Raw genomic sequence first — 22,433 nt, forward strand, 5'->3', positions numbered from 1 at the left:
GAATGCACACGTACGCAGACAGTCTAGAAGACTAACACGGAGACTCCGCTGTGAGCACAGCGTCGGTCCCTGCAGAGAACGCAGCGAGGTGGCAGTGCACGGTCAAAACCCCGGCGAGGCGGAGAGGGACGGACAAGGCGCGAGGTCGCCGTCGCCGTCGCGTCGCGCGGGACGACCCCCGGGGGGGGGGGGGGGGGGGGGGGGGGCGGGCGGCTACGTGTTGGCGCGGGATTAGACCCCGGCCGGCCGCCCCACGCCGGCAGACAGGCACGCGCGGTCAGAACACAGCGCCGCGCGCGGCCCTCGCCCATTTCGGCGCCGGGAACGAGGAAGCGGTCGCGCGCGGCGGTCGCCGTCGTCGCGTCGCGTCGCGCTCCGCCGCGGCCTCGGCGCGCCGGATAGCGCCAAAAGAACGCTTTTTCGGGTGCCTCCCGAAACCAACACCTGCACACACACGTTACGCAATTAATCCAGCTCGAGACGCCATGCGACGCGTGGTTGCCTCGCAGCTTCGCGCTTGGACCGTATTTATTCGCAGAGGCCTGTTTAGTTTTCAAATTTTTTTTCCAAAAACATCACATCGAATTTTTGGACATCTAAATAAAGCATTAAATATAGATAAATCAAAAAAACTAATTATACAGTTACGGAAGAAATCTTGAGACGAATCTTTTGAGCCTAATTAGTCCATAATTAGCCATAAGTGCTACAGTAACCAACATATACTAATGATGGATTAATTAGGCTTAAAAGATTCGTCTCGCGGTTTCTAGGCTAGCCGTGAAATTCGTTTTTTTATTTATGTCCGAAAACCTCTTCCGATATTCGTTCAAACATTCGACATGATACTTTTTCTAAAATTTTTCTCGATCTAAACAACGCCAGAGTTCACGCCGCCTCCGATGAGCTCTCGCCGTCGTCGTCGTCAAGGGCTCAGGTGGGGTGAGTGGTGTGGAGGAGACGACGACGACGACGACGTGACGAACCAACGGCGGCACAGGTGTCAGGCGCGCGGGTGACGGGGCGGCTCCTGGTCGAAGAAACAGAGGCGTCAGGCGCTGCTGTTCGCGGGCGGTGTCGATCTCACCTCGCCATTTTGGTCAAAACGGGAGAAAATGTTAGCCGCAGAGCAATTATCTGCTTAATTACGAGTTCGTTGAGAGGCGTCCGGTTATTATATTTTCAACGATGATCAGACCCATATATGCATAGGCATCTAGTTGCCGTAAACGCTCGACAAGAGCCGTGTTTAGTTCACGAAAAGAAATATTTAAATATTACGTCGGACGTTACACCACGTGGGAAGAAGTTTTTGATATGAATAAAAAATGAATTTTATGGCTTGTTTGAAAACGATGAGACGGACATTTTGAGCCTAATTAACCCGTCATTAGAATATGTGAATCACTATAGCACTTTATGACTAATTATGAACTAAGTAGGCTTAAAAGATTCACCTAGTTTTTCGTATATATTTAATATTTTATTTAGGTGTCCGAAGGTTCGATGTGATATTTTTGAGAAATTTTCTAAAAACTAAATAGACCCTAATTGGTTCGAATACTCTCTTTAATTTTTCTATTTGACGTTTTTTATTTTTTATTTAATGTTATTGGTTTTACTCTTTTAAATACGGATTACATATTGTTTTCAAAAGTGTGTTTTTCTTCTTTAATTTTTCTTCTTTGTGGTCGTGGCGTCACGGTGGAGCGACAAGCTCAATGATCGAGACTGCTGTTTGAAGAGGAAGACTTGACGTAAGCACACGTAAGGCCCATGAAGGGGATAAAAATGCTTGATAGAAAAATTAACTGCTGGAAAGAAAAATGTGACAAGCCCTCGCAAACAGGAAACCGGTCCTATCCTCAGCACAAGATGTCAAAACGCTTAGGTGGCACGGTTTTTCGTATTGGCGGTACACTACACGTCGGCTAGGTAGCAGTAGTTGCATGCCTGAACAGTATGAGATCGATTAGCATCGCTTCTATAGCTTATTATCAGCAAAGTTTGAAAATAATCCACCAAAATCCATCTACAACCTGTGTCGGTAATATTTGTCTTGCTTTACTTCACTGATACCGTACGAGAAACTCACGATCTTCGTATGATATCATTGTCAGTAGCAAAAGACAATTGAATTTCAGGGGGCTAGTTCGTAGTACACAATAAAACGAACAATTTGTACGCGTTACATATGAGAGATTTCGCTATTTGCCATTTAGTTATGATGATTTCCAAAATCGTCACCCTATTTGTAAAGTTTTTGGATTTGGCACCAATACGGCCATTTTCAGGGTGTTTTAAAAATGACATATTTAAAAAAATTACGATAAAACTTTTATATACGTGTTTATAACGAACTAAAAGTTAAATCTAGAAAATAAACTTCAGTGAAAAATCTTAGAATCAACTCTAAATTTAAGTTTAAAAATTAAAATTTTGGGTTATAACCCAAATCCAAAGCTAAAAGATGACCCTGCAATAGTTTCCATTCTGTACAACACTCATCTATTCGAGCGTCAAGTTATCTATCCGTCACACTACAATGAGTTCATTTATCCACCTCGTAGGCAGTGTCAGCTCTCAACATACGCCGCCATGCTCCTCATCATATCATCCTTCGTGGTGTCTTAGCACATGCTAAGGAGAAGAAATTACTCAAGGTCTAAAAGTTTCTAGCTTGGCATACGTTCTCCCCTTATATACTCCTAGGGTACCCTATCCCGTGATGGATAGAACAGTTAAAAAGATAGCAATTACATTCGGTGATCCAAAGGTTTTGCTATGCACATCTCCTAATTGTGCCCCACTGCCCAACGAGTCAAAAGCACGCCACTCATAACGTTGTCACCCATGCACAGGGAAGAAAGCATTATCCATTTTGTCCAATCCTATGAAAGTTATATCTAGAGCACACATGTTAGTGTGATTTACCTGTTGCCTGGACAGTCGGAGGCAAACTCGCCCCTAATGTTCCCCCTTGGCCCCCGAGCTTGGGTGTTGTCAAGGTCCCTTTCCGAGCTAGCGGGCATTCGGAAGGTTGTCGTTGGGCTGGGCATCACAGGGCTTAAGGGAGAAACATGTCTTCCCCTAGACCACTGATGTAGAGACCCTGTGTCCCTCCACACTGGCACACAGAGATCAATAATGCGCTTGATTTGACACAAGTTGCACATCACAAATAAAAGATGAAAAAAATCGAAATCCATATGGATTTAATGGCATGTTTTAGCAAATTAGATGCCAAACATTGAGATTTCATACAACTAAGCCCGGCTTGGATAGATGAAGCTACGAAAAGTAGTACATGAAACAATTGAGGCCCACAATGCAGGGACGCGATGGTCGCACCAGCTCTTGCCAACGACAAACGACCATGGATCGCAATCTGCATCGGAAAACGCGCAGCGGCGCAGGTTTCTGTTGGGTTGCCGATACCGGCCCGGACAACCACCGTTTTTCCTGCTCTGTGGGTTCTCCGTGGGCCGTGGCATTGCGGTTGCAATGACAAGCACCGTTTTTTCTGCTTGCAATATAGATGCCCCGTTCTGAACCAGCTAATTTGGCCTGCCATTTTCTGTTGGCACGCTTTTTAAACTTGCGTGCGAAAAATTATATACAGGAGTTGCTTTGGAAAGATTTAATAATTTTAATTTTAAAGAATTTAATAATACTCAATAAATCATATAACTAATCATATTTTACTTACGACCGTACGGCCGTAAAACATGCAGATGATGCATTACGATGGAATTACCTGAAAAACTAACAGCACTCATCCGACACATCCGACAGCTAGATCTATCCAAAGCCACAGAATCTTCTCTTCAATCCAAAAGCCCTCATCGCTGGGACCTTTTTAATCCCGGCGTCTCGCCACGCCACGCCATGCCCAAATTAATACTAGTATCATTATCGACGACGTAATGTACAGAACTAGCAAGCAGCATAATTAATTAGTAGGGAAGTGCGTCGGATGATGATGTCGGAGTCAGGCGGCCCTGGTCTTGAGCCGCCTCAGCTCGACGACGACGACGCTGATGTTGTCCTTGCTGCCGCGCGAGACGGCGAGCTCGGCGAGCAGCGCCGCCGCGTCGGCCGCCGAGCTGCCGGAGACGGAGTCCGGGAACATGGCCGCCGCGCGGCCGTTGAGGCAGCTCCGGGCGATCTTGCACGCCACCTCGTTGGACACCACGTCCCACAGCCCGTCGCTTGCCAGGATCAGGAACTCGTCCTTGCTCGTCCTCTCTACCACCCTCACCTCCGGCTCCGCACTCACGAACGGCTTCAGGTAGTAGTCGCCTTAAATGAAAATTGCCACGACACACACGCGCACTCGTGTGTTAAAATCCCAATGCTATTGTTTAAAGCAGCTGCAGCTGGTTGATGAAGAGGATGAGTTGGGTTTTGGGATTTACCTATGGATCTTGAAGTGGCTAAAACTCCAAGAACACGGTAGCCATTCCAGTTGATGACTCTGCCTCCAGCTGCTTCCACTCTTTCCAACTCGTCTGGCCGATCTGGCTGCGTTGTCAAAATAAGCATTATTCAGTTAACAGCACTGAAAAATCCATCTAACATTTCACTCATTCAGTAACAACACTACGCTGGGATCCAAACATAATATGGAGTGATTCGAGTCCACTATAAGAACACAAAACTATAGCATCAACCAGTTTACGACAACACCGCAAACCAGTGGAATATAAGAAGAAGACAAGGTTCTAGAGTGGGGTAAGCTAGCTGATCACTGTGCCAACAGCTAACTTTTGGCACATTTAGTGGCCGAGACGCATCAAACCTACCTAACCCATCTCCTTGATGAACAGTACCCGCTACTACCATGCTTTGGAGTTAACTCTGCTGTTGAACCGACAAAGTAAAAAGGAGGCCGTCAATACGTGTAAAGCCAGAGATATTACTCCCCAACGAAATGCTGCAGCGTAAATAGATCTCGCACTCACCACAAACACCCAACAAACAGTATCAGTACAGATTTGAAATTCAAGTAAATGATAATGGCATCGTTAGCATCAAGCTCTCGTAAATTTACCACCACAACCAAATAATTGAGTTTTAATTAGGAAATGTTTTCATGATGAACATTGGAGATATTAAACTAGCTAAGAAGTGTATCCAGATCGAATCATGGTTGTACGGGTCTAATCCTGTCATAAATCGTCCCTTAATACCACTGTCATCTGCAGAATTGCACGGGTACTCACTGGTCGAAATCTACTGGCATTTTTTTTTTGGAACGGGCAAAAGATTTGCACGTTGATATATTAGAAGCTACTGGCATTGATCACACGAATGACATATGGATATTTGGTAGCATTAAAAAACTTGTTATGTAGTAGAATTCCGGAGTGTGCAGTGCTGCCACGTAACGTACCTTGTGGTCAGTGGAGAGTGGCAGTGCAACGCCGCCGCGGGAGAGCACGGCGCGCGAGTCGCCGCAGTTAGCCACGACGATGCGTCGGTGCCCCACGACGGCGACCACGGCGGTCGAGCCGACCGTCCTGAACACCGACGGCTCGGTGTCGTCGACGCGGGAGGCGGTGGCGGCGCTCCCGACGACCTCGCCGTCCACCCTGGCGAAGCTCGCCACCATCGCCTCCTTCCAGCGCACGTCACCCGGCGCGTCCCCATGCAGCCGCCGCAGGCTCACCTCCTCGGCGAGCACCACGTGCATCCGCTTCCTGCACGCCTCCGCCACCCGCGACCCGCCGTGGCCGTCGTACACCGCGAAGAAGTCCTCCTCGTCGCCTCCGCCGCCGCCGCCAGCTCTGACAGCGCCCGCGTCCCCCGTGGAAGCCATAAACGTCCGCTCGATGGCCACCGCGTCCTCCATCTCCCTCCGCCGGCCGATCACCGACACCGCGCCGTGCGACAGGCACGCCGCCGGCCAGCTCCGTGGAGCAGCCTCCGCCGACGAGTCTGACTCCGAGCCGTCCTTCACCGACCGGATTCTCTTCGCCGCCGCATCCTCCTCCTCCGACGCCGTCCGCCTGAGCCGCCGGAGCTCGAGACGGCGGCGGCGGCGGGCAGCAGAAGCTTTGCCATCACCGGCTACAGCCCTGCACTCCTGCCCCTCATCGCTCGCGCCCGTCTCCCTCATGTCCCACGCGCAGACAGCAACGGAGGAAGGCCGGCCGGGGAGGAGGCGAGCCGGCTTTAACAACAGCGCCACGGCGAGGTAGGAGAAGCAACCCGAGCCGTCGGATCACACGTGGACGGCCAGATGCGCGACACGCCGTATCAGTGACGTGGACGGGCGGGATCTCCGGTGGCCGCCGTCTGGGATCTCGGGCCGGGGGAGAGACCACGCTGCGCCTGGTCCACAGACAAAGGCCTCACGTGGTCCACGTGGGCCCACTGCCGCAGCGACATAGGCGTCGTAGACTGGGTGCACGGCGTGGTCCGTGCGCTGGGACCATGAGGTACGAGGTGGGACCCGGGAGGGGGTTACGTGGAGGCGGAGCGAGGCCGGTGGGGACAAATATTACCAGCGGCAGTAGGGCGCGGCTTACGTGCAAGGAAGCGAGATTCTACAGGGGCAGCCGCAGCAAGTACGAAAGCCTCCTTCTGCGTGTGGTTTTTGACCGAAACCGCGCCAAATCGCCCGTTTTTGCACCGCGATCGACGATGTCTTTTGTTGGTTCGAAACGGATTGGAGCTGTTCGTTGCACGCGGAGGAGATGGGGAGATTGATGGCGTGCGCGCGGGGGCGCGGGCGCGGACGCCGCCGTGGTTTGGTTTTTTTGGAGCGTGGCGCGGGGGAGAGGGGCGCGTGGCGAACCGGGGGCCACACGCGGCGGGTCCAGGTGCCAGCGCGAGCCCCCACGCTGGCCACGCATGCAGGCGCTGCGCGGCGAGCTCGCGCAGTCGCACCGCCGGCTCATGGCGAAGGGGAAGAGCCAGCGCGGCGCCGAGGGGAGGGGAGGGCGGCCTCGGGCGCCGTGCCCTTCCGGCCTCGGTTCTGGTCGCTGCTGCTGCTTCTTCTTCTTCTTCTCTCTCTACGTGGTCAGGCACGAGGGGTTGGAGGCCGGAGGCGGCTGCCACGACGACGTACGGCGACCACCATGGGCAGCGCAGCGCCATGCCGTTGCTGGATTTCGACTTTTTTACGGCAAAGCTTGTTCGTTCCTGGTTCATGGACGCGGCGGTAGGTACATTCGGAAGGCTCTTTCGTGATTTCCTCCGGGCGTTTCCGAAATCTGAACGTCCAACCAAGGGGGCGCGCACATGCATGCTGCTCAGTTCGGAACCAGCGACTCTTTTTGTTCGGGCAATGTTCGAGATCGGACAGGTGCTAGCCTACGTATACGTCCATTGCATTCATTGCAACCCGTGTAGCCCAGCAAATAAATGTTCGTAGCTAGGCGTAACACGTCACTTGTACTCCATGCACTGTACTCCTTCCCTCGCTAAAGTATTCTCCTCCGGAAATTGCTATGCGTAAACATCCGACTTTAATAAGATCCAATTTATCAATGGCTATAATATTACTCACTTGACACCTTTTATCTAACCAATGTACGTGGTGTTTCAGTTGTAGCAAGTAGTGTAATTGGATCGTATGTATACCGCACGGACAGATCTAACATGGGTGCTAGGGGGCTCAAGCCCCTAACCCGCTGGATCCCTATGAAAAATAAGAGGGAGGAATGAAAGAAAAATAGAAAAAAATATGAAAAGTAGAGGGCTAAAGGAGGAAGAGGGCTTGATTTGGATCCGCCCCTAGTATAGCAGGACCGTAAACATTTAACTTTTAGAGAGAATTCCCTTTATGCCACTGAAATTATACCTGGTTCTTTTTATGTCATGCAAACAGTCAAACTTCCCTCTGTGCCATTCACTTAATTTTTTCTTCCTTATGTGTCACTGCCTTTAACTTTTCCATCTAACTCCGTTAACTTATTTTGCTTACGTTCCTTTTATGCCACTATATGTCAAATGACCCGAAACATAAAATTAAAAATTGATTTTTCGAATAAAATTTAAAATTAAGATAGCAGAATTGGAAGTTGATATTTTCGAATAAAATTTGAAAATTGATATTTTTGAATAAAATTTGAAAACTGATATTTTTGAATAAAATTTGAAAATTGATATTTTCGAATAAAATTTAAAAATTGATATTTTTGGATAAATTTAAAATGACCCACAACATATAATTCAAAATTTGAATAATATCAATTTCCCTACTTTGAAGAGTACTAAATAGCAATATTTGACCACAGTCTCTAACTATCCCAGTCTAGATATCTTTTTTAGACCTTTTGAAAAATTCCAAAAACTAAAATGGTTTTAAATCTCTCAAAAAATTAAACAAGTAAACAAAGTCACAGAAAATCTCTGAAAAATTCTAAGTAGGGAAATTGATATTTTTCAAATTTTCAATACTATGTTGTGGGTCATTTCAAATTTATCCAAAAATATCAATTTTCAAATTTTATTTAAAATATCAATTTTCAATTCTGCTGTCTTAATTTCAAATTTTATTCAAAAATACCAATTTTCAATTCTATGTTTCGAGTCATTTGGCATGTAATGGCATGGAAGAAACGTAAGCAAAATAAGTTAACGGAGTTGGATGAAAAACTTAACCCCAGTGGCACGTAAGGAAGAAAAAATTAAGCGAATGGCATAGAAGGAAGTTTGATTTTTTTCATAGCACAGAAGAAACCGGATTTAATTTTAGTGGTATATAGGGAATTCTCTCTAACTTTTATGATTAAATATTGTTGTATCCAGCGCTATTACTTATCACATCAAATTATGACATCAAATCACCCTTATCTTTGGTCTTTTGCCTAGGCTTATAAACCAAAATTTTAGTTCTCAAAGTTCAGAGTTAATTTTGAGATTTTTTTATGTAGTTAATTTTTCAGTTTTGTCTTCTAGATTGCTATGAACATGTATATAAAATTTTTATTCTCAAATTATTTATTGTTTGTAAATATGTTATTTAGCCCTTTCTTAAAAACACAAAAAATGAACCTAATGACTTTTTTATTCAAATTTATATAGTCTTGTTACTTTATCACTAATTTCTCTTAAACAACATATAATATCTTACATCGGGAAAAGAGCTCGTACTACGTTTACATAATAGACGGTTCCATAACAAATTTATCTTTTATCTCCTCCTCTTTCTCCAAAAATAAGTTATTTTAGTGAATCATTACATTTGAGTTTATAAAAGTACCGAAGAAGTACATTGAATTACAGTGAGATTTGATAAAGTAGCGTGTAGTCTTTTTCATTTTATTGGTATTTGTTGGATGATGAAAACCAAATTTACTTTGGAGGGACCATTACTCACTTTCTCCGTCCCAGAATTAGATCATTTCCATCCCTTCTTTATCACAAAACAAGTTACTTCTAACCCAAAATAACTTTATTGTTTATTCATTTTGCATATAGTAATACATAAGAAAAAGACTATAATACCTTTTATTTTACAAAATTCTATTGTAATTGCGTCTATTTTATCTAGATCCAAAGTATTTGTTCACTATTTTTACAAACTCTAATGCAATGTTTGGTTAAGAAATGAACTTTATTTGGGAATTAAAGCCAGAACAGCGTCCGAGTGTACCTAGTACGAGTATACGGAGTATACTAGTGGGAAATTGTGCAGCTGTTTACTTGAGCCAGAGGAAAAGAAGTTGGAGAAGAGATACTCTCCTGAGTGAAAATGTGTGTCATCTGTACCCGTTGATCAATTAGATTGTGCGCAGATCAATTAGCCACGTACATCTAAACTTTAAATCCTAGATCCTAAAACAATATGATCCTTAATATATGCACCTCGGATGGATTATGGATGCATGATGCATCATAGTCAAAGTACCGTAGAGTGATGGATGTATTAAAAGCTGCTGTAGCCAATTCCGAGATACAAAATTAAAAATTCAAACATAAAAGAGGTGAAACTATCGCCTCGTATTTTCAGTACTACTACTGCCTCCAACTCTCCAAGCTAGTATTGTCGCTCTCAGCAGAATGCATGCAATGCCTTCTTTGGCTTCCAAGCGCTACTAGGGAGCTTCGAAATCTTTTCGTATATTAATATAAAGCTAATTTATATAATACTGGTTACACAATCTTTTGTAAGTGTATTGTAGCTATGTTTTAATTTTTTTTTCTTATATATTATATCTTATCTACACAAATATAAATATAATGTGGTAATTTTTAGACCATATATCGTTAGCTCTCATGCTTGCAAAGCAGACCAAGATTGAGCGCACGGCCGCACACAAATCTGTGTAGCCTCGCCGTGACGGCATTGCAATTGCAACTGCGGGCGCATCTATCATGTGCACGCGCGGGCGCGCCTGGATACATGCTGACGGTATTCGAGCGTATGCTGCAGTGCTGTATGGGTAAATTAAATGGCTTTTTGGACGTGGCACTCGCAGGAACGTACGTGCGTTAATGCGAGTTACATATGCTGCAACGCCACCATTACCATCTACTTTACGTACGTGTATGTATAGTAGAAGTACGTGGTTTTAATCAGCTTTTTTGTACAGCTGATCCCGTGCATGGACCGTGGTTATAGCTTAGATAGCATCCGTTCGTTGCAGTTACGCACTTGTGAAACTAACGGCGCGTTTGTCGACGTCTTCCCGCTGTATGCGACTCCTCCTCTATCTGAAAAAGATGTTATGCGGTTATTTCTTTGCTGTTTATCCGCTCATCTTAAGTAATTATAATTGTTTTTTATTTAACGTTTCACGTATATATTCTCTTCTTAACTAATGATAACACTTCTCATTATTTTTATATTTTCCTTTTCTTAATACACGCGCTTATATTTATGTTATGATTAACATGACATGTACTGTCTTTGTCCCAATTTAAGTATATTTGTGAAATTTTATATCTAAAATTTGATCATTTGTCTTATTTAAAAATTATAAAAAAATAAAAAAATAGAGACATATAAAAAATTAAAAATTACTAAACATAAAAATTTTAAATAAGACGGACTGTTAAATGTCAACATAAACAATGTAAAAGTATACTCCTTCTAAGTCAAGAATAATATCAGAAATGTATATTGCAAGATTTAAAATTCCATAGATACTTACGATTTCAAAAGAGAGAGTACTCCGTAGATGGCTACGAAAGACTGCAGTAGAAGTACAGTAGTAGTACTAGCTCAATTATTAAGGGCACGTTTTGACCTGACAGTTTCCGATCGAATCAGCGGGTGACGACCACCCTCGATCTCACCTTGCATATACACAAGTCGCGCTGCGTAATTGCGTGATCGCGTCGTCGTTGGCCTCCCGATCTTTTCCCCGCGCGGACAGCGACGGCGGCGCGCGCACCACCGCCACCGCCATGTGTGTGGCGCGCGCGGGAGACGACTGGATTCCGCGCCCCGCCGCACGCGCACAGGTCGCGCGGGCCGGTGAACTTTACGTGTAACGTGGCCCGGGACCGTGCGTCGCATCGCGTCGCGTGGCGTTAACATGTTTCGCGTTTTTGCTGGTAGTAGTCGCATCGCATCGCGTCGCGGAAAGGCGCCTGTGGGTTCGTACGGTTTACGTGGCGGTTCCAGAGGGTTCCTCCCTTTTTTCTCTTCGCGGCGGAGCAGAGCCCAGAGATTCCCCCGGCCTGGCCCGGTCGTGTTCGTGTCAGTGCTATGGAGCAGCAGATTTTTTTTAGAACTTTGATGCCACGTATTCTATGCATGAACATGAGTTCGATTTTGATTTGGAACAGGGGAGAGAGAGAGAGAGAAAAGAGGCTTGCTTTTGTTGGATGCATCTTGAATGGAAAAGCGCGCGTTTTGCTGCATTGGGCTAGCGATGAGTCGAGGCCCGAAAATGATTCAAGGCCCATTTGCTCCAGCCCACTGGGTTGTTTCTCCTGTATAGGCCCATGTCTTAGTACGCCGAAAAAAAAAGAAATCAGTGTTTTTATAGTTTGAGTGAATGCACCAGCGGTCCCTAAATTTGTGTGCATGTGTCATCTAGGTCTTTGAACTCTCAAAATGCATTTTTAGGTCTCCAAACTTGTCTGGGGTGTCATATAGATCCAAACAGGCTCCAACCCGCTCCATCCGCTGATGTGGCACGCTATGGTGACGTCTACATGTCGGTGGGACCCTGTGGGTCTCACATGTCAGAACAAAATCCCGAAACAAAATCAATGGGTCGATATTTCTGATATTTTTCTCGTTGTCACAATGTTAGGTACGGGATTTCGACCGTTAATACTGTAATAGCTGAACTTGTCAACATACAAGGACTGTGAATAACCTATGTATTCTTACACAGTAGGAATTCAGATTGCTTTAGTTGGTACATACTCCTACAGTCCTACTCGAGGGATGCAATAGAATTGCATAGATGTATTGGCAAGAGATACGGGGCATCCCTCCTTCTCATCCTTTGCCAAACTCTAATAGTTTGCCATCCCTCCTTCTCATCCTTGATTTTTTTTTTGGCAATTTGAGAAAGAAACAATCTTCAATGGTTTACCATCCCTCTTCTCCATCTTTGCCAAACTCACATAATCCATCTTTGCCAAACTCGCAATTTGAGAAAAAAAAACAATCTTCAGTGATTTGCACGCATCCAGTTGGGCAGAGATATCATAAACTATTGGAGATTAAACTTTTTTTTTCCTTTGCCATAATATTTGGGGAGTTACCAAACTCTAAGATTTGGGAAACAAAAAATCTCAAACTGTTGGAGTTGCTCTAACTACTCCAGGTTGAACCTTCCGGTAACCGGCACTTAAAAAAAAGAATGTGAACACACCAGCCAGCTAATTTTCTTAGCGCTACATCCCAATTTACAAATTTTGGGAATGAATCTGTTGTTTTTTACTACCTTCGTCCCATAATAACTTTATTTTTAGTTTTTTGCGCAATATTTTGCCTCTTCGTCTTATTTGAAATTTTTTTGCGATCAATATTTTTATTGTTACTAGATGATAAAAATATAAATAATACTTTATGCATGTCTATTTTTTTAAAGTTTTTTATAAATTTTTCAAATAAAATAAATGGTTAAACGTTGGACATGAAAAAACGAAAAATAAAGTTATTATAGGACGGAGGTAGCATTACACAGCAAAGAATCCAGATTGTTTAGTGACAGAGCAATTCAGTCAGATGAGGTGACGGAGCACTCCTATACATCACCTCAGTACCAAAATATAAACATTTTCTGATTGTTTAGCGAAAAATAAGATTGTGAAGAAAATATTATAGTGCCCCTAATAAATGAGAAATTAATGATGTGAAAAAGTAGACAGGAATAAAATGAGCAGAATTTTCACTGTGGAGTGATCGATGAGACGGAGGGACTGGCCAAAGTAATAAAAAAAGCCCTCGAGTTCATCTTCTGTCATCAAACTAGCCGTTTCCAAATTCTGAAAAACGGTGGGTTGGTTGATTGCGCTTCCCTCCCTGCAGATCAAACGCCTCCAAGATTGCTCCTGCCACTGCGAGGAAAAAAATTGCTTTCTTAGGGGCATTTTAGGGGCTGCTACTAAAACAGCATTCAGCATTTTGCATCGTGCACATAATCTAGAACAAAATAGTGGAACATAAAACAAATTCAGTGGGCATTAATATTAGTGCCTACAGAGGAACAAACGACACAAGACAATTTAGTATCTGATAAACCGTGCATTGCTGAGGGCATACAACTACTATTTAGATTAAATATAAAGATCTGCATTTTTCAAAGCTAGCTGAAATCAACAAATATCATCTGTAATCTCGAGAGAAACAGGAGCTATCTCAGCACGACAACATTATACATAGCAGTAAGAGGAGACAGCAGTACAACACACTGTAAACTAAGCACATCTGAGCCAGGTTGCCAGTAAACATACCTCAGTACCTCATCAAGACAAACAAAATTGAGCTAGGATGTCAAAACAAGTCCCCCATCCCCACAAACACCCACAAAATTCTGGCAGTCTGGCTCTGCTCTTCAACAAATTCCTTAGCTGCTTGCTAGGATGTCAAGCTTGAACCTAAAGAGACAATGTTAGAAAAACTTAAAAAAAAAAAGACTTGTTGGTGCAGCTAAGCAATGTATACAGCTCAAGATAGGAATACAATACTCTGGCCTATTGGTTGGAAATCTGAATTTTCATAACTCATGAACAAAGAAGATAGCTGAAAGTTAACACAGAACAATGTAGTATATTTGAAATGCTAATGAGGAAACATGACTGTGGACAACAGAACACTATATGCACATAAATAATTAACACAAAAAACCATCATGTAATTAACTTTGAAGATAAATTACTCAGACACATTAAAATGCCTCCTTATGATCTGCTCTCTATGAAACTTGAACCTTGAGGGTAATTTCAGTCATGAGTCACATCAGATGCATGTAAACAAAATTCTATATACAGCAGTGCTCCTACATTACTTGCTCAAAATAGTTAACCAAGACATCGGTTGCTCTGTTAATTAGTCAAGAAATCTGCTAATGGGAAAGCAATAGCATGCTCCCTTGTTAGTCATTAAAATAATTCGCATATTTACATCTTTAACTTGCTCAAAATAGTTAACCAAGACATCAGCTGCTCTGTTAATTAGTCAAGAAATCTGCTAATGGGAAAGCAATAGCATGCTCCCTTGTTAGTCGTTAAATTAATTCACATATTTACATCTTTAACATTGTTCTTCAATAAATGGTTGCATTTCCATGTCCTTTCTCAAACTTTACTTGTCCTACGGAGCTGCGACCTTAATGACTTTCTGGTCCCATCTTGATATTTATACTCAGTAAGAACACTCTTGAATCACATATACAGCCAATTTGCTCCATCTAGCTGATTCAAGAGGCTTTATGCAACAGTCATCACCAATAGTCATCACATGAGCAAACTCCATCTTCTATACAATGAAACCGAACGGTATCCCTTACAACTATTCTTCTGCATGTGGCAAGTGATATGAGTTTGATAGCAACATGGCAATCATCACATATCCTGACGTTTTTCATTATACGAATAGTTTCTCCCTTAGGGCTGCGAATAAGGCCAAATGCAAGAGCTATTTTCTCACTGTGGTACATAAGATGTTCTTCCTTTTGTTCATCCTCAACATCATGTAGGGCCACCGCAATGTTTGGAACATAGCCAATCACTCTTATCTGGTCTATCAGCTCTAGGAGTTTTTTGGTGATCTGCTCCATATATGGATGTTTGTTGTCCTCTGATGTGAAAACATGGACCTCACTACCCACTTGAATCCAACTAACACCAGGCTCCTTCCTAACACCCAATTCTCTCATCAGCCACCGAACCTTCACGACACCATCCCATCGATTTGCTTTTGCATACATATTAGAAAGCAAAACATAGGTTCCAACATCTTTGGGTTTTAACCGAAAAATCTGCTCAGCTACTCGATGACCAAGACCATAATTTCTATACACTTGGCAAGAATTTAGAAGTGATCTCCATGCAACAACATCAGTACTGATGCAGCTACTCTCTATGAATCGTTCTGCCTCATCAAGCCGTCCAGCTCTGCACAGCAAACCGACCATGCAAGTGTAATGTTCCTTACCAGGATTAACCCCCACTTCCTTCATCATAGTATTCAAGTAATAGAACCCTTCATCTACAAGACCCAACTGAGCACAAGCTGACAGAACCCCAATGAAAGTTACATAAGATGGGACCTCTTCTGCAAACAACATATCATGAAACGCTTCCATGGCTTCTCTTGCACGACCATGATGAGCATAGCCAGTGATAATTGAGTTCCAAGACACCACATCACGATATGGCATAGAAAGGAAGACTCTCCGTGCATCCTCAACACTGCCACTCTTTGAGTACATGTTCATGAGTGCATTACCAACAGGCAAAAGATCCCAGTGCCCAGTTTTCATAGTACAGGCACCAAGGGCATTACCATTTTTCAAGGATGCAAGACCTGCACAACTGTTGAGAGCAACAGCATAAGTGAATTCATTTGGCCGAACTCCTTCCATTTCCATGTCCAAGAACAAATGCAATGCATCTTCAAATAGCTCATTTTGGGTATAAGCAGTCATAACAGCTGTCCAGGAAACAATATTCTTTTCTGGCAAAACCTCAAACACACAATTGGCATCATGGGGACAGTCACATTTCCCGTACATATCAACAAGTGCACTCCCCACATACAGATTCAGCTCAAGCCTCCTCTTCAGTGCTTGGGTATGCAGCTGACTCCCAAGCACCAACTCTTTTGTGCTAGCACAATGCCCAAGAACTGTGACATATGACACATGATCCCATTGCTCGACTTTTCTCACCATGCTTCTTACTATACTGGCGGAACCATCCATGTGGCCCCGATAAAGAAACCCGTTTATCATAGAGTTGAATGCGAAAACATTAAAACTGGAGACGTTTTCAAATACCTTCACTGCGTCGTCCATGTATGCACATTGGCAATACATATGAAGGACCGCATTGCAAACATAAGGATGCTCTGCTAACCCAGCCTTGATAGCAAATCCATGGCACTGCCTTCCCATATCATAGCTCCGGACATGGGCAGCCGCAGCGACAGCTGATGACAGCACGTACTCATTCAGACCGAAGTCGGCCACCCTAAGGAGCGCGAGGGCGTCCTTGTGACGCCCGGAAGAAGCGTACCCGGACATGAGCAGGTTCGCAGACACATTGTTCCGGGACGACATTGCGTCGAACACCTGCCGGGCAAGGCCTAGGCGGCCGCATTTCACGTAGAAGGCAATGAGGTTGTTGTACTGGACGACGTCGAAGCGAGCGGCTCTGATAACCTTCGCGTGAATCGCCTTGCCTAAGGAAAGCTCGCCGGCGGCGGCGGCAGCGCGAAGCACGGCCACGGCCGCGCGCCGCTGGTCGACCGACACACCCATAGGGCAAGCTCGGGCGACTGCCATGCCAAACCGCGCCCGTACAGAAAACCCCGCACCAACCCCCTCCCTTCTCCCTCCGGCGTGCCCCAGCTCCTCCGGCGGCACCACCGGAGCTGGGGAAAGAGGCGTGCGAGGGGGCAGCGGCGTCCCCCTTTTAGGGCTCTTCGCGCCCCCACCCAGGGCACCGCCGGGAGTGGGGAGGGAGGGAGGACGGCGCGCGGCGGCCGGACTTGGGGAAGAAGGCGCGGGGCGGGGGGACGCCGCGCGGGCGGCGGGGTTTCAAGCAGAAGCAGAGCAGCCGCCAGCAGCGGCCGCTGCAAGCGAGAAGGTGCGAGTGTTTTCTGTGGGCCTTGTCCTCTGTTGGACGGACTTCTCGGCCCGCTGCCGTTAAGTATTCCCTGTCCTTTTTCTTGGGCCCAACGCCTTCTCCCTACCGGTAAAATGGAGTAAAACGTTCATTAATCGATAAACCATGACTCATGAGCCAAAGTGTTACTTTATTTCATATTATAAAATATATTTTAGCTTTTTTAAAGTCAAACTTTTTAATTTTGACCAAAATTATCGAAAAGTATAGCGGTATTTTTAACATAAAACAAATATACTCTCTCAGATATAATTAATGAAACTAATTTAGTGTTGCAGATGTTGCTTTAATTTTGTATAAATTTAAGAAATTTAAACATTTGATAATATTAGAGAGAGAGAGAGAGTGAGTAGTAAACATAAACTGAAACTCCATGCGCTATTTTTTTATCTGTGTAAAAAAATGAAATTCCAGCAAGCCCAGCTGCCGAGCGGTTCGTTTATTCTTAAAGAACAAGAACATATAATCATGAATCGGATGTTAAATGTAAGCTATAAGTATATAGCACTAATTTCCTTGGAAATTGTTCAGTATTTGCTGGATCTCTCATCTAATTTTTCATGGTTTGCAATCCTGCATGCTCATTCCTTGTGTTCCAAAAAAAAAAACACATCTGGAAGGAAATAGGTATCTATGTGCAAGAAGCGAAGCGAAGCTCCAGAAATTTCGTTAGTTGCAGTAGCAGGGTATCTTGTACAGTCTGCAGCAAGGCAGAAGGTAACAACTAACAAGGGCACAAAATTTTCCTATTAGAAAGGTGTCATAAATTATACATTCTTTTACATATAAGGCGGCAAAAATATATGTAGGCATTGGAACTATTCTTCGGATACTAGAAAAAAGTAAGTATATTTTCTTTTGTCACTAGTCTTTCCAGCCATCTTTGGTAGATCTCCTTGAAGCGAGACCTTTAGACGATAGGTTGGGCATAGGTCTGGTTGGCGTCAATGGCGCCTCATCATCCCACTCGTCTCCCCAGTTGTCATCCCACTGATCAGATTGATCTGCTTCTTTCTTCCCTCCAGTCGAAACAGGAAGCTCCGCCACATCAAGCTTCTGGTATGCAGGTCCGCCATCTTGGTTACCTCTTCTCCGAATTCTGATGCATGCTACCACCGCTCCAATGAGAACGAAAACAGGTACTAGCATGTATGTTGAGGTAAGTCGCATTGGCATTACTTGACTTGTCTCCCTCGCAATTGCACGGTGGATGCTAATATTACAGTCTTCTTCTGCAACTCTGAGTCTGAGAACTATTGCCATGTTTGGTGCACCGTTTTTAAAAATAGTCACCTGTGTCTAAATTAAAAATAAGAAAATAACAAAAATATCAGTACACCGATTGAAAACATTAAAACAGTATGTATATAAATCAAGATGGGCCTTACCATACCGTAGTTCACATGAAATATAGAACCCATGCACAAAATTTATGATGAAACACAAGTTAAAATGAAATTTTCGCCATGAGGCAAGGATCATGGGAAAGAGTAACAATGCTCCATCCCATTATTATAACTATTTTCAAGATATATTACTCATTTTCATTAGCTTACCTCATTGTGATCATTTGCACTGACATGGACGGTGTCTTCTGCTGAAGTGACAAATTCTGGAGTTGCAATGCCAACATCAAGTGGGTTCATGCCTTTGTTGTCCATCAGAAGTGATAGAGCTAATGAATCTGATTTGGACAGCAACAGTTTACTTATGGGCAAAATATAGAAAAAACTAATTAGTAATAACTAACACGACTACATTCACATGTGAAGCAACAATGCAAAACCTTCAGAGGAAACACAATTAGAAAATATGTTTGCAAAGTATTTCTTTTGAAAATGATAACACCACAGGTATTTATGGGGTAACATTAATTGCTTAAATTCTTCAAAGACACAATTTGCTTGTGATACAGCAGCTGTATTGTACTAACTCCGTTCAAAATATACGAATTTCTAGGTTCTTTAGCAAAAACTAAGGTAGAGGGAAAATACTCTCTTTTAGTCATTTCAGTAATCAATTTTTGGATTTTGAATTGCTTAGATTCCCTTTGGAGCATCTCATTGGCTGAAAATGTATGGAATCAGTGCTCCCAGAAATGCTTCTATAGTGGTACAAAGTTTGAGTCCTAGTAATGCTTATATTTTGGAATGGAGCAAGTATATTGGTGCTAGTCATTGTGCTTTTGGTTACTCTAGTTAGCTCCACCTACGCCATCAATTGTCACTTTGTCAGCCCTAATCTTGACTATAAATTGACAATAGTGCATAGTAATTGGCCAAAAATTGCTGGCAGGGCAAAATATAATGGCAGAGCAATTATGTTTCAAATCTGATTTACATACCCACTTCTTTTGGTAGCACTAATTTAAGGGAAAGTGAAATCAAATATATTTGAACTGCCATAATAATGTACAGACGATATATCAAAAGGAAATGAGAAGTTTTGTTGATAGTGCTACACAAGAATTAATATGCACTAACAGAGAGCATAAGAAGAAGACTAAGTGGTGAGAAAAATCACCTTCGCCAGGAACTTTCAAGCAGGCGATGAACTTTTTATTTTCAATCACACATCTATGGGATGGATCACACTCCTTGATGAGAGGATCTTGTGAGAAGTCGGTTACATGTGACGATTTTGCTGTGCTGATATCTTTGTTCAGATGATTCACTTTTGCCTCGTCCTTCGTCTTCATAGTTCCTTCTGTTAATGCACCCTTCTTGTTCTTCTCATCAGTGTCATTCTTTGCTTCATCATGCTGTCCTTTATTAGGATTTGTTTCATCATGCCGTCCTGTTTCCGCACCATCTGAATGTGCTAAATCGTTGCCACCATTTTTGTCTGCTTGTAGAATATTTGTTTGAACCTAAATTAAAAAATATATCAGCAGCAGCAACAAGACGAAAACACATTTTGGCATTCATTAGTAACAGGATCAATGGTGCAGATCTTTGACTACTCAAATTAAGATGCCATGGTAAGCAGTATGCGCTTCAGATGTTTAGTATCGTTAACCCACTGGATGACTGGTGAATTGAGCTTTGGCCATCACGAGTTAAGTGATCAAAATGAAATATTTTCAGGTGACATGAGAATCTCAATGATAAGTGCCTGAACTCTGAGTGCAGAAGCCAGAAAGGAGCACGATAGTGATGCATTGCTGGTTAAGCCAGATTGAATCATAAAAAACTACCAGAAATGATCCTATGCCTGAACCACGAAATCCAAGATTGAATCCATCCTAAGTACACAATTGATGTCATCTTATCTTTCTTCCCAAACTACGCATGTTTTGCAGTGCTAAGAATTAACATCAAACAACGTTTTTTCCTCAACAATTAAAGCACAAATAGCAAACATTCAGTCCAGTACTCTAATCCAGTACATCAACCTTGCTTGATCCAGCAACACAATACACAGCTAGGAATCGCTCCCCCTGAATGTACCGCTGAGAACTTAACCAATAGTTCGAAATCTCACCTCCTCTGCGGCGGCAGCAACAACCAGACAGACCACCAGGAGCAGCCGCAGGCCGCGCCGCCGCATCCCGGCACGACAGTAGCAGCAAAGCTCGCACTGCCCCGCTCCCACCCCCAATAAAACCCGGCCGAGCTGGTCCACGCGCCGCTGCCTGCCCCGGGCCGGAGATCTGGGGGCGGAGCGGCGGCCGCGAGAGAAGGAGCACCGGACGAAGAAGCAGTTGAGACCCGCGAGTTGGGAAAGGAGAAGGAAACCGCCACCGGCTACTTAAAAAAAAATCATGCCGGCCTACGGGCTCATCTTTTCGTAATATTTACACATAAAACATAATATATAAATAAAATTTTATATACATGCTCGTACTCCCAGTGACTTAAAATAACAAGGCTGAAAAGAAAAAAATAAATTTTGACTTCTGTTTATAAGGCTCTGTTTAGTTCCAAATTTTTTTTCTAAAAACATTCTATCGAATCTTTGGATATCTAAATAAAACATTAAATATACATAAACATTAACAATAATTACACATTTATGTAGGAAATCGTGAGATGGATCTTTTGAGTCTAATTAGTACAGGATTAGCCATAAGTGCTACAGTAACCAACATGTGCTAATGACGAATTAATTAGACTCAAAAGATTTGTCTCACGGTTTCGGTCAGAATGTGAAATTTGTGTGTGCCATCTCTTCTAAAAATTTTTGAGAAGTAAACGTAACCTAAGTATGAACGAAAAGATGAGCATATTATCTTAAAAATTTACTAGCAAATTTTTTTATACTTGGAAAGTAAATACTTTAAATAATAGAAATAAATCATAAAACCAACTTAAAAATTAAGTTTTCAATTTTAAAGTTTAACTTACTAGCATTTGCAACCGGAGCCAAACAACACAGCTAATAAGGAGGGAGGAAAGAAAAAGGGCCTTATCGTTTGATTTTTTTAGCGATACATTTACAAACAAAAATAATTATCAATAAAATTTTTTATATGTGTTCTTAACAACATAGAAGTAAAAAGAGAAAAAAAAACTATGAAAAAACATATAAATTAACTCTAAATTAAAAGTTAAGAATATAAACTTTTGTTCATAAGTCTAACTAGAAACGGAAAAAAGATGCGACTGAAAAGTACCCGCCGGCAATACATCAGCATGTGTCCAAAGTCCAAACTCCAATAGGCACTTGCTTGCAGCAGATGTTATTGACCTTATTCTTTTCTCATTACCTGTTGAATCAGAGTAAGGAATAAATCATCGTGACAGCTTTGTGTTAGTAATAAGTTAATCACCCGCATTGGACCCGGTTTTGATGACTAATGTCGTGGTGCTCCATTGATGGGCAATAATACAATCAGTATAAGACACCCAGTAATGCGAACTACATGATCTGTAGTAAACGTTAAGCACATTAGCACGATCTAGCACGTTGTGCTGCAAATTAGCAGATGCAGAGTTTTCTCTCTCTTTTGTTTAGAAAAAGAGTAATTCCGTAGTTATTGAGTATATACTACCAAAATTTTAATGTGAAATTTAGTAACTCATAGTATCTAAGGTATCAAGAGATACTAAAATTTATATACTATCGTTATCCCTAAATGTTGTTACCATTGACTTTTTTAAAAATATTTGACTATTTGTCTTATTCAAACTTTTTTATCAAATATATAAAGCTATATATAT

At 43.0% G+C, this 22,433-nt stretch overlaps 3 protein-coding genes across 3 annotated transcripts; all 3 read right to left on the reverse strand.

The window, feature by feature from the left end:
• Positions 1-3,722: 3,722 nt before the first annotated feature.
• On the reverse strand, positions 3,723-6,121 carry LOC102706942 (protein phosphatase 2C 51-like). Its single transcript, XM_006654753.3, has 3 exons — positions 5,396-6,121; positions 4,419-4,524; positions 3,723-4,302 (listed from the first exon to the last, which is right to left on the reverse strand). The coding sequence occupies exons 1-3, from the start codon at positions 6,119-6,121 to the stop codon at positions 3,992-3,994; spliced, it is 1,143 nt and encodes a 380-aa protein (XP_006654816.2). The 3' UTR covers positions 3,723-3,991.
• Positions 6,122-14,285: 8,164 nt separating this feature from the next.
• Positions 14,286-16,928, reverse strand: LOC102714379 (pentatricopeptide repeat-containing protein At5g39680). Its single transcript, XM_006655547.3, has one exon. It carries the CDS (start codon positions 16,926-16,928, stop codon positions 14,865-14,867), a length of 2,064 nt encoding a protein of 687 aa, XP_006655610.1. The 3' UTR covers positions 14,286-14,864.
• A 1,356-nt stretch (positions 16,929-18,284) lies between these two features.
• LOC102714649 lies at positions 18,285-20,897 on the reverse strand. The gene is made up of 5 exons (XM_015837346.2): positions 20,755-20,897; positions 19,795-20,140; positions 18,828-18,955; positions 18,451-18,570; positions 18,285-18,370 (listed from the first exon to the last, which is right to left on the reverse strand). The coding sequence occupies exons 1-5, from the start codon at positions 20,818-20,820 to the stop codon at positions 18,353-18,355; spliced, it is 678 nt and encodes a 225-aa protein (XP_015692832.1). The 5' UTR covers positions 20,821-20,897; the 3' UTR covers positions 18,285-18,352.
• Positions 20,898-22,433: the final 1,536 nt, after the last annotated feature.

This window comes from Oryza brachyantha, chromosome 5, assembly GCF_000231095.2.
Source record: "Oryza brachyantha chromosome 5, ObraRS2, whole genome shotgun sequence".
NCBI lineage: Eukaryota > Viridiplantae > Streptophyta > Magnoliopsida > Poales > Poaceae > Oryza > Oryza brachyantha.